The 12,105-nt window shown below is 25.8% G+C and overlaps 2 protein-coding genes across 2 annotated transcripts in view; one reads left to right on the top strand and one right to left on the bottom strand.

Moving 5' to 3' along the window:
* The window catches only part of LOC134827201 (endoribonuclease Dcr-2), a 126,987-nt gene that overhangs the window by 23,804 nt on the left and 91,078 nt on the right, over window positions 1-12,105 (top strand). The gene's annotated exons all lie outside the window — the stretch shown is intronic.
* Window positions 6,249-11,606, bottom strand: LOC134837075 (helicase POLQ-like). Its single transcript, XM_063852388.1, has 4 exons — window positions 11,416-11,606; window positions 10,575-11,360; window positions 7,662-9,931; window positions 6,249-6,381 (listed from the first exon to the last, which is right to left on the bottom strand). The coding sequence occupies exons 1-4, from the start codon at window positions 11,600-11,602 to the stop codon at window positions 6,313-6,315; spliced, it is 3,312 nt and encodes a 1,103-aa protein (XP_063708458.1). The 5' UTR covers window positions 11,603-11,606; the 3' UTR covers window positions 6,249-6,312.

Here is a 12,105-nt window from a genome sequence, read left to right as displayed (position 1 = left end):
TTTTGTGTTTTTTTATATGCATTTTAGTGTTTGTTCATTAAGAATTTTTATTTATTTTATTTCTCTGAGAATAGAAAAGAGATAAAATTCAACTTTTAAAGTAGCTTTTGAAAAAAAATAATTAAATAAATTAATAATTAAATATTAATTATTTTTAAAAAATAAAATAAAAATAAATAAATTATAAAAAATAATAAAATTAAAATTTTATTCCTTATCACAGATTATTTTTAAATTTAAAAAAAATTATTATTTTTCATTAAAATTTTTATTTTATTTTTTCCGTTTAATTTTTTTAACTCTTGGACCTCATCTCATTTGATAATTAAAAATTCAATTCAGAACGTTTCAGAACAAAAAAAAAATAAATTCAAAATTTAAAAGAAATTTAATTTGAAAAGACAATTCAGTTATTTTGTGAAAATATTTAAGAGAACAAAAATTCAGTAAAAATATAAAGATCCAAAATATATAAATTCAAAGAAAAAATAATAATTAAAAAATTACGTATGTTTAATTTATTTATTTTTAATTTTTTTTATGAATATTTTTTTAAATTATTTGATACATAATTATTTTTTTTAAATTTTATTATTTTTATTATTTTTTAATTTTATTATTTTTTAATTTTATTATTTTTTAATTTAAATTTTTTCTTTGCATTTAATATTTTCGCTTAATTATTCTGTTTTAAATATTTTTTCTGTTTTAAATAACGAAAATTACTTTTGAAATTAATTTTTTTTTTGAATTAAAAAAAATTTTAATTAAAATCAAATTTAATTTAATTTATTTTTTTTTAATTTAAATTTAAAAACATTATTGTTCAGTTTTTAAATTAGTTGCAGTATAACATTTAATTATTAAATTTAATTATTTTTTTTATTAAATTTTAATTTTTAATTATCTGATTTAATGTTCTGAATTTAATTTTTCATAAAACTAATTTAATTTAATAATAAAAATAAAAAATAAAATAATTTGAAAATATATTTTAAAATAAATAAATTTATTTATTTTTTTCAAAGTAAAATTTTAGACGAAATTTTTTAAATTTAAGAATTTTTTTTTTAATATTTATTAAAATTTGTAGATATTAAATAAAAAATTAATTAAATTTAAAAAAATAAATTTTAGGCAAAATAAAATTTTTCTTTAATTTTGTACTAAATTAGGTATTTATTTTATTTTATTTTATTTTTTTTGAGAAAAATAAATAAAAATTTGCCTCAATTAAATTTATTTAATATTTGATTAATTTTCTTCTTTTGATTTATTTTTTTAGAAAACTATTAAGCTACATAAATTTACATAATTTCATCGCATAAACTTCATTTATTTTCTCTTTCCAGAGTAAGTACTTTTCACACAAATCAACCGACCGCCGCCGTTATTTATTTCACATCTGTGTTGATTTAATCGTTTACTCTTTCATCAATAAATAATATATAATGATGATGATGAAAAAAGTGCATCTATTGAAGCGGCAACACTTTTACACGAGAACTTGGTAAACACTCGGAGGAATGGATGACTGCATTCACGCAAAGCGTTTATTGAAACTCCAACGATGGGAAGTCGAAATAAGAATAATAATAAATGATGATGATGATGATGATGCCATTTCGCAGTGTCTTTAGTTGATTTTTACAACAATTATACCAAGTACATGAACTTTTGTAATAATATTACTTGTTTTGTCTTGCGAAATAATTATATTGTAATCCAGATCTTCTGGTTTCTTCTAAGTTTAGGCGTCCTTGAACATGTTACTTAACAACAAATTAATTTTATGGTAGGTCTCACACCTTTTTTTCTTGATCTTTAATTTTTGGAATATCATTGCACGAAAATTCTATAGGATTTTTTTTAAATTTTTTTAGGCGTTAGATGTTCGTTTAACCACAGAACGTGCCAAATTTGAATAAACAAAGCCGTGTGTCGTAATAAAATGAGCTTTGTTCTCGTTTAAAGCTGGATTTTTAAGAATCTTTGCTGTCTCGCATGATCTACGATCGAGTTACAGGTAACGAGTTGTAAAGAAGTTTATTATTCGCCGGAAACGGTGTCCGTCATTCAGTCAATAACACAAGAACAACACATGTGATGTTCATCATTGGATTAATAAAAATACATAATCAAAGGAAATTAATGAAATGAACACGTTTATGACGATTTTTTAAGTAAACGAATGGGCAAGGTGAAGGTAGTTTTTTGAAATATTTCTGCAAATCGACACATGTTCATCGTCTCGATTCATTGAATGTTTAATCATTAAATAAATTATTCTTGTTTTGGGAATGGCGAAATATTTCCATGTCATCACCCCACACAAAATTCGTTCTAATCTCATTTTTGTTTGAAATTTAACTAAAGGAGTTAGAAAAAAATTTCCTGGTCAATAAAAAAAAACGTTTCAAATAAATCATGTTTGAGACTTTTTTAACAATAGAAACATAAAACATTTATTTACTCGTGCCACTCAAGTTGAAAATCGAAAGGTAAGTACATAATTGATTTATTTTTGTAACTTTTTTTTATTATTTTATTTATAGCTCCAATAATGGCGTTTCGATATTAAATTGCCTATTTTTAGTTCATGATGATTGACAAAGTAAATAAATAAAGGTAATTATTGTTAAATTTAAGCAGAAAATGAAAGTTAATCTTGAACTGTAATTTAAATAGATGTTTGATCAGTTTTTTGTTTAATTTTTTTTACAAGTTTATTTTATTTTAATTATACAGGAAAAACTAAATTTTAATCTCATCTTGATGTGTGGTTGGTACAAAAAAAGTTTAATTGACAAAACTTCCCATAATTAAGTCGAACACTTGTCGTGTTAGAAAAAAAAGTTCTTTTTAGAGAATCTTTTGTCATTTTTTTAATAACTGAGAACTCACGTTTCGTTAATGAATATTTAGTTCATTTAATGATGTGTGTGCCATTTTTTTTAAATTTTATGAAGATAATTTTTTTATTTAAATATATGTTGTGCGAAAGAATAAATTTAGTAGGAAAATACAAAAAGTTGAAATGTTTCATATTATTTTAATTTTTTTTTTTTTTTTAAAATAAAAAAATTCAATTTAGTTTCTTTAATTAATGTTTTAATAATAATAAATAAATACAAATAAATATTCATTTAAAAAAAAAATAATTTAAAAAATTATTATATTAAAAAAATAAAAATAATGTAACTAATATTAATAAATAAATTTTATAAAATAAATGTAACTTATATTATAAAAATAAAAATTTAATTATATAATTAATTGTATAAAAAAAATAAAAATTATATTTAAAATAAATTAAAAATCATATAAAATATTGTCTAAAAAAATATTTTCACATACTAAAAATATTTAAAAAATTTTTCAAAAAAAAAAAATAAAAATAAATAAATTTATTTATTTAAAAATGATTATTATTAGTTAAAATTAATAATTAATAATATTTTTTCCATTGATTATTATTAATTATATAAATAATTAATATTTATTATAAGTTTAATAAAAAATTTATTTATTTTAATAACTAATTTATTTTAATTTTTATTATACCTTAAATTATTTTTAATAAAATATATATTTTTTTAGTAAAAATTCATAAAAAATTATTTTTTTTGTTTAAAAAATTAAATTAAATAATAAAACTTATGATTTTATTTAAGCTTATTATAAAATTATATTATTAAATTTTTATTTAAAAATTAAAAAAATTTTTTTTTTGTTAATTTTCACTAAAAATATATATATTTTATAAAAATATTATATTATATTTTTTAAAATAATAAAAAATATTTTTAATTCAATAAAAAATTTAATTATTTTTTAATATATATTTTTGTATTATATCATTAACATAAATAATTAACAAAAACATGTCCCAATTAATATTTCAAACCCCATTTCTCTACCATGAAACATTTTTCTTTCTTGCTTCAGCTTGGCTTCAGCCATAATTACTGTGAAAACAATCATAAATAGCTCAAAACTGCGTCGCACAAAGTGTGGTCACGTAACATGCTTTACTTGTTTTGTTTGAAATGTCTTTAAATAGTCATATATGTACTGAAACACTATGAAATATTAACTTAGAATGCATGTCACCTCATTTCCTTATTTTTATTTTATATTTTTTTTTTCTAATTATGCGAACTCTATGGAACACCTGCTCTGATTATCGTACCATAAAGTACGGGTTTTCAATAAATTTGTAAAAAAAAATATTTTAAAAGAACGGATGACATATGTTGTAAAAAATAAAAAAACAAGGGTTGAAAAATAATTTTTTTAATAAATTTTTTTTTGTCTTATCAATTGAGCCAACAATTGAGATAAGTTAAAATTAAGCAACTTAAATATTTATTCTGTAACTAAGCAAAATTCAGTAACGTTAAAAATAACGTTAAACACCTTCTTTTAAGAAATCGTTTTAGTATATATAAAGTATTAAAGTAACGTGTTTGACCTAAAAAAAAATAATAACACTTCACTAATGCACGAAAAAAATGGGAGTTCTAATTTTAAATTTAAACGATGCTATCAGCAAATAGTTTCGTAAGTAAGTAAATATTATTTTCAGATTATTTTTTGATAATTTACTGTAACACGTCCCATTTTTTTGAAAGAAATTTGAGAATATTTCAGGTAGAAAATGATCACCTGTGCGTGCAAAAATATTCTTCATCTTTAAATTTGAATTTTTCAAATATTTTAATTTTTTTTAAATTATTTTTTATTTGTTCAAGTGTTTGAAAAAATCGAAATTTTTCGACTTGACACTGAATTCTCGAACAATTTACGTGTAAAAAAAAATTTAAAAAAAAAATGAAAAGTTGCAGGGCATCAATATCTTCTCGTTTCAAAAAGTAGTATATAAATAAAAAAAAATAAAAATGAAACAAGTAACTGGTTTTCGCTTGCTACATCTTCTCTTTCTCATAAAAGCGGTTTTTTTTTCTATGTAGGCACAATTATATCCACGGCGCGCGGTGAGAATGATACACGTAAGTAACGTTTGTGTGTTATTTTTCTTAGCTCAGATATTGTGTTGTTACATTTTTTGTTGTGTTCAATCGCTTATTATTATTTTATTGTATGTAAAACCCTTCTTCTTTTCTTTTTTTGTTTTTTTTCAGCATATTTATTTAAATTTTTTTTTCTTAGTTACACTTTAATCTTATTAAAGCGTTTGAATTCATTCGAAAATTGTGTGTGTGCAACGACATGCAATAATTTTTTTTTATACAGGTCACTTTATTTATTTTTTTTTTCATTATTCACCTTTTAAGATTATTTTATCTTCGTTTTATGATTTTTGCATTATTTATTTTTTTAATTGAATTTTTTTTTTATTTTTTTTTTCAGTTGTTGATAAGTAAGTGTGTGGTTTGCGACCCACGATATGACTCAAAGGCATGCACACCTTTTTTTATTAAATTCACTTAAAATTTCCCGAAGTTTTTCAATTTGATCGGTAATGAGTGTAATTTTGCGTAACTCGTGGCAGTTCAAATATCGGTTAACAGTTTTTCGCTTTTTCAAAGCAGCAACTTGCAGATAAATGTATCCCGTATATATAAATAATTTTTTTTTTCAGAACGACATGACCGTTTCCACACGATGTTTGCACTAAACTAAAACCATAAATAAACGAGGTACACGAAATTAGTAGCGACTTTGCCCCATCGGATGAAAAATGTTCAAAAATTGAAGCCAAAGTTGCGTGAAATTTGTGGAACGGAGACTTTTTTCAACTGCCGAGTGATGAATGAATCGCCGTATGAAGTTGTAGTTGTAACTTTTGTACAGTTTTCTCTGATTTTTGCTCGTGCACGTCGAAGTTACTGTAACTGTTCGGCAAAGTTAATTCATTTAGTATTTTTACAATATCTCTTTTGTGTTGTTGTTTTCCGTGTCTGTGGAGGTAAAATTAGAAGTTCATTCATGTTTCGTCGTTCATTTGGATTTTTTTTTGTTACTTTCGGAGTTCAGTTGTTGGGTGCTGTTATACGATCGTGACGAGAATTATAACACTGACTGCGCGTAGGTTCATTGATAGAAGTTTGTTTATTTTTGAATTTATCACCAATTTCTTTCTTTCTTTCGTGAAGTTCGTGAGACCGGTTTAATTGTCGAGTCGATGCAAGTGAGTAAAGTAAAGTAGGTGTAATGCACTAAATTTGTGTCTCTCTAAATGGTAACAGGTTGCCCGTTTTATCTTTCCTGTTTAAGAATTTTTTATTTATTTTTAATAAAAGAGGTCATTGTCATAAATTAAAAACTAGTTAACAAGAAATTTTATTTTTATTTTAGATTTTCCATCACTTCTTGCATTTCGCCTCGCAGGTTTTCGACTTTTTCCAATAAGACTGCCTGAAAAATATTAAAAAAAGAAAACATAAAAAGAAACCATAAATTATATGGTTAAAATTTTTTTAAATAAAATTAAGGGTTTAAGTTGAAATTAATTAAACAATTTTAAAAAAATTTAATATAAAAAAATAAAAATAAATTATTTAAAATTGACAATAAAATTAAAAATTATACTAAGTTCGATAAAAATTAAAAAAAAAAATAAAATAAAAAAAAATCATCAAGTTTGTCAAAAACTCATGTATGCACACTTTTTTAATTTTTTAATTTTTCAAGAATTTTTATGAAAATTTTTTAAATAAATTTTATCTATCAAAATAACTGAATTTTCTTTTCTGCTTGAATTATTTTTTTTTCTTTAATTTTTTTTTTTACCGCCTTTTTGTCATTTGTCCATTTTAGAGAACCGTAGGGTAAAAGTGATGTATGGCAATGTTGTGCGTCTTGACGAGACAAATATTTCTGCATCATTAGATTTTTGAAATTTGCACTGGGATTCGGTTTAAATTTGAATTTATCGTTTTTTTTTTCGTTATAATTTTGAACTCTTATATGGGGAAAATTTTTTGTGCATTTCATCACTTTTTAGTGTTGTACAGAAGTAGTTTTTAACATTTATAAAATTTCTAAAAACTAAAAAAGACCTACAGAAAATTCATTGTCATTTTTTCTTATGTTTTAATTAAATATTATGATTGAAAAACAAAAAAAAATAAAAATTACCTAAATTAATAAATTAATTACTTTAAATTTTAAAATAATAAAAAAATTATAAAACTGATTGTTTATTTAATATTAAAAATTATAATTAAATTAATTCTAAAAAATTTGAAAAAAAAAAAATTTTGGGACAAATATTCTTACTTTAAAAAATTAAATAAAAAAATCTAAAATTTATTAAAAAATAATTTAAAATTAATTAATCAATTTTTAAAAATATTAATAAGAAAATTAAATTAAATTTAAAATCGCTTAAATTAAAAAAAAATTAAAAAAATTAAAAAAAAAAAAAAAATAATAAAAAAAAATAATTTATAAAAATTAATTGAAAAAAAAAATTAAAGTAAATAATTAATTTCACAAAACATAATAATAATAATTAATTAAATAAACAAAAAAATTTATAAAAAAAAATCGAACTGTGTAAATTTAATAAAATAAAATATGAAAATTAATTTGAAAAAATTTAAAAAAATTAAAAAATTAAAAAAAAATAATAAATATTAAATAATAAAAAAATAATTAAACTTTAAATTAATAAAAAATCTCAAAAAAATTACCTTCGCCGCCGCAACCAACTGCTTCGCAAGTTTAAAACTCATATGTTCAATATTCTGTACAAGCTCATTAGGCACCGCAGAGGCAACATGTTCGATCGTCTTGTAACCCGCATTAAACATTTGTTTCGCCCTCCCAATTTTCACTGATGGCAACTCCATCAATGGCAATAATTCTGCCGAGCAACAATATCCAATGCGTTTCGCCAAAACGTCAAACAACTGCTTAAAATGCCAAAATTCCTCAATTTCCTCGCAAAACCTCAACACACTCGAAGCCTGAGTAGCGGCATTTTGCATGAGACTTTGCACCAATCCTCGTCCCAATTTGTATTTGAGATGCGTTTGATGCACACTTTTCCCGTTCCACAAATCATAGAGCACTAAAGTGATGAAAAACCGATTTAGAGTGCGCTGCGTTTCCGCATCAAACGATTTTCGCTGCAAAATTTGACGCGCCCTCGCTTCTGTCAAGCCAATTACTTTGGCGGTTTCGCGTTCGTCGTTATTTAGCTTATTAAAAGCCTCGTAATAAGCATTTGGATCGGGATTTGTTTGGTTTGCCGTGTCATAAGGCGTTGCCAGGTACAAAAGATGCAAATAATTCATGACTAAATGTTTTGAGGCCTTTTTTAGATCAGCAAAAAGGATATTTGCCTTTTCCAGAGTGATGCAAGCTTTGATGGCAGCCTTTCCCTGAACACTAACTTCCAACGGAGCTTTTCCTTTGATGCACCGCGATGTCGATTTAGCAATTTTTGTGTCGTTAAAGGGATTTTGCGTCGTTTCAACGATCACACTGCAATTTCTTTGGATAATATACGACCCATTTTGCTCGGATTTTAATTTAATGGCGTTCGTTTTGTACAAATCGGCGATAATTTTGTCGATTTTTTGTTTGACATTGATATTCAAGCGCGTTGCTTGCAGAAAAAGCAACGTTTTTGTCGCAATTTTTTGCAAATCGTCCCGAGTGTTTGCCAAACCGAGCTCTATGGCACTCAAAACGAAGGATTGCAAGCCAAAAGTCTCGTCGATCGCTAAACTGCTCTTTGCTTCGTCCATGGGAGAGAAAAGAAGCTCTTTAACGCTTTGTAAATCCTTTTGGGCGCAAATTAAAATACTTTCTCCGGAATCTGTGTGTCCCGAACGCCCCGCTCTGCCCGACATTTGCTTATATTTGCTCAAAGTTAGGAAATTTCGACCCACATAAGGCGATCTGAGGATGACTCTCTTTGCTGGCAAATTCACTCCCGCTGCTAAAGTTGACGTACAACAAATTACACACAAAATTCCGATCCGAAAAGCGTCTTCGATGTGTTTTCTTTCGTCAGATGTGAGACCTGAATGATGATATGCGACTCCATAAGGGATTGTTTGTCGCAAAATTGGACAAATTGTACCGACATCAGCTTCAATTTGCTTTAATAATTCCATTTTTTCGTCATGTCGATGAAAGTTTATGTCTGTCGTCAACATTTTACAAAGGAGCAACGCAACATTTTCACAATTTGCCTTTGTTGCACAAAAAATTAAGCAAGATTCATCGGGAATTGTCTCCTGAACTAACCCGGCAATGTGATCCGGGTCCATTTTATTCGCTTCAGAGCTGTAACCGTAATCCACAGTCCTCGCAGGAAAAAACGCTTCATCAATAACTGCTGCCATGGGATTAATTCCGACAATTTCACTGCCGATTTTCACAAATTCCTTCAACTCAACCGGGCGAAAGTCTCGAGTATAGACATCAGCATTTAAAAATTCCGCAACTTCATTGATATTTCCGATTGTGGCACTCATTCCGACAATTTGCACATTTTTATCGACGAGCATCGCTTTTGTCAGCAAAATTTCAAGAGTTCCTCCTCGGCCTGTCTCTCCCAATAAATGCAACTCATCGACGACAATTAATCCAATTTCGCTGATGCGATTTTCAGCAATTAGCGAGTCGAGCAGAGCCAAGCCTTTTTCGATTGTTGCGATGAAAATTGAGCGTTTAGTACGACGTCGTTTTGGGGGACAATTTCCTTTGCCAGCAGCGTATTCCTCAACGAGAAAATCGAGATGAACCGCAAATGGGGACAGAGCCATGACTTTTTCTTGCACAATTGAGACGTAGGGGAGGATGAAGAGAACGTTTTTGTTGCGACATTTGATTTCGCGTAACATGAGGATTTCTGCGACTAAAGTTTTGCCGCCGCTCGTTGGAAGGGCGTAAATTAAGTTGCTTCGTTGGAGGACGCTTCGCAGTTGGAGACATTCTTTTTGCCAATCTAAAAAGAAAAAAAAATATTTTTTTCAGGTTTGAAGAAATTATGACTAAAATTTTAGTTTTTAAAGTCAAAAAATCAATAAATTTTAAAAAAAATTATTTTTTTTTTTTCAAATATTTAAAAAAAAAAAAAAAAATTTTAAAGCTTTTTGACTTGAGATTCAGTAAAAGTTACTTATATCCAAAATTTATTTAATTTGAAGAATTTAATTTAATTTTATTTTTTTTAAAATTTATTATTTTATCAAAAATTTAAAAATAATTTTAAAATTTATTAAAAAAAATTTTTAATTTAATTAAACCCTTTTTAAATAAAATTTTGTTTTTTTTTTAAATTAAAAATTTTTTCATAAATTTTTTAATTTTTAAACCTTTTTAATAATTAACAACTTGAATAAAAAAAATTTTAAAATATTTGAATTAAAAAAAAATAAAATTAAATTAAATTAATTAAAATTTAAAAAAAAATTAAATTTAAAAAATAATTAAAAAATTTAAAAAAAAAATTTAAATAAAAAAATTAAAAAAAAAAATTGTAAAAATTTTTTTTTTTAAAAAAAATTCAAAATATAACAAAATAATTATTTTTGACTTAATTTTTAATTTTTTTTTTATTTTTTCAGCAAAATATTCAAATAACTCACCATACAAATCATCAATTCCCTTGAATTCCTTTATTAAATTCTTAACTTTCATCGGCAAACCGAAAAAAGGTCCCATCGAGCTAAAAGTTGCCGATGAAATTGGTTTCAATTGCGGCGTCTTTGGAGCTACACAATTTGGAGCAACGGAAACTTCCTCTCCAAAGACATCTTCATCCCAATCGATGCGACTTATGCCTTTCACTGCCTCAGAAGACTCATCTTTATTCTGCAAAATTGACTTTTCACAATCCTCAAATACTTTTTCGAGATCCCGATGGAATTGCGACGTGTAAATTTGTGAATTTTGACACAGCGAGATGTCGTCTTCTATCACATTTTCTTCGTTTATGACGACCATTCCGCGTTGTCGTTGCACATAATGAGCTCCCGTCTTCTGGCTGTACTGAACCTCGTGCATTGACTCGTTCGATTTCAGACGAGAAATGATTTTTTGTGTGAAAATCGACGTTTCATTGCCTTCAAAATTAATGAAATCCGTGCTGATGTCAGGGAGAAAATCACTTTTTGCGGGAGTTTCAGTCTCTTCGAGTTTTTGGCGAAATGAATTTCGTATCACAGGAACCGCAGGCGAGCTACTTGCGATGGGAGTTTTGGTCAAGAGCTTTTTGGAGCTTCGTATCTCTTGTCCGGATTGGAATCCAGGCGTAACAACTTCATCTAACGACCTTTTTTTGCCGGCATTTGGAGCGAAAGGTGAGTCAAAAATATTTAAACTGGATTCGCTTAAGGCGTCGTTCAAGCTGTGGTTCTTTTTTGCGGATGACACTAAAAAGAAATAAAATTAAAGCGAATTTTCAGTAAATTTCATGAAAATTCTTACCGGGAGTTGACGAGAGTTTGTCAATTTTTGGTGTCGTTTGGATGTCAATAAGACCAAATATGGAATTGTCTTCATCCAGGCAGCTTTGTGTTGATTTTCCATGGATTTTGGGAGTTTTCTGGCTCTGTCGTTCCTTGAAGATCAGCACAGGAGACTTAAATCGCGTATTTTTTTGAGACCGTCTCATTTTCGCGGACTTTTTTTTTTGTTTACCTTTTTGATCCAAGTTTCTTGTACAAGCGGGACGGCTCGTTGAACAAGAGACTTTGATGGATTTTAATATGCGACCCGATTTTCATCAAAGTTGAACGAGAGGCTTGGATGGGAGACTTGGATTGGAGACTTGGATCGATCCATTCAACTTTGATGAAAATCGGGTCGCATACTAAAATCCATTCAAGTCTCCCATCCAACTATTTAAAAATTTATGTATTTAAAAATCCGTTTTATTCGTTGATCATCAAAAAATTAAATTTTATTTAAATTCTATTTATTTTAATTAATTTAAATTTAATTTGTGTTTATTTAATTAAAGTGTTTAATTAATTAAAATTTAATTTAATTTTAAATTTTAAATTAAATTCAATTAAAATTTAAAAAAATAGTTAAATAATAAATTTAATTTATTTTTTTTAATTAAATAAAATTTAATTTAATTTTAATTAAAATTTTAATAAAAGTTTAATTAAT

The sequence above is a fragment of the Culicoides brevitarsis genome, chromosome 1, assembly GCF_036172545.1.
Source record: "Culicoides brevitarsis isolate CSIRO-B50_1 chromosome 1, AGI_CSIRO_Cbre_v1, whole genome shotgun sequence".
NCBI lineage: Eukaryota > Metazoa > Arthropoda > Insecta > Diptera > Ceratopogonidae > Culicoides > Culicoides brevitarsis.
Note: the sequence above shows the minus strand (reverse complement) of the source record. Positions and strands in the feature narration are given on the sequence as shown.

What these genes read in the sequence shown, in the direction of transcription:
- LOC134837075 (XM_063852388.1), bottom strand. Translation starts at nt 11,602, where the DNA reads ATGAGACGGTCTCAAAAAAATACGCGATTTAAGTCTCCTGTGCTGATC. An exon ending in CAAACTCTCGTCAACTCCCG is followed by an intron (nt 11,361 to 11,415) that starts GTAAGAATTTTC and finishes ATTTCTTTTTAG; the next exon opens with TGTCATCCGCAAAAAAGAAC. An exon ending in GGGAATTGATGATTTGTATG is followed by an intron (nt 9,932 to 10,574) that starts GTGAGTTATTTG and finishes TTTTCTTTTTAG; the next exon opens with ATTGGCAAAAAGAATGTCTC.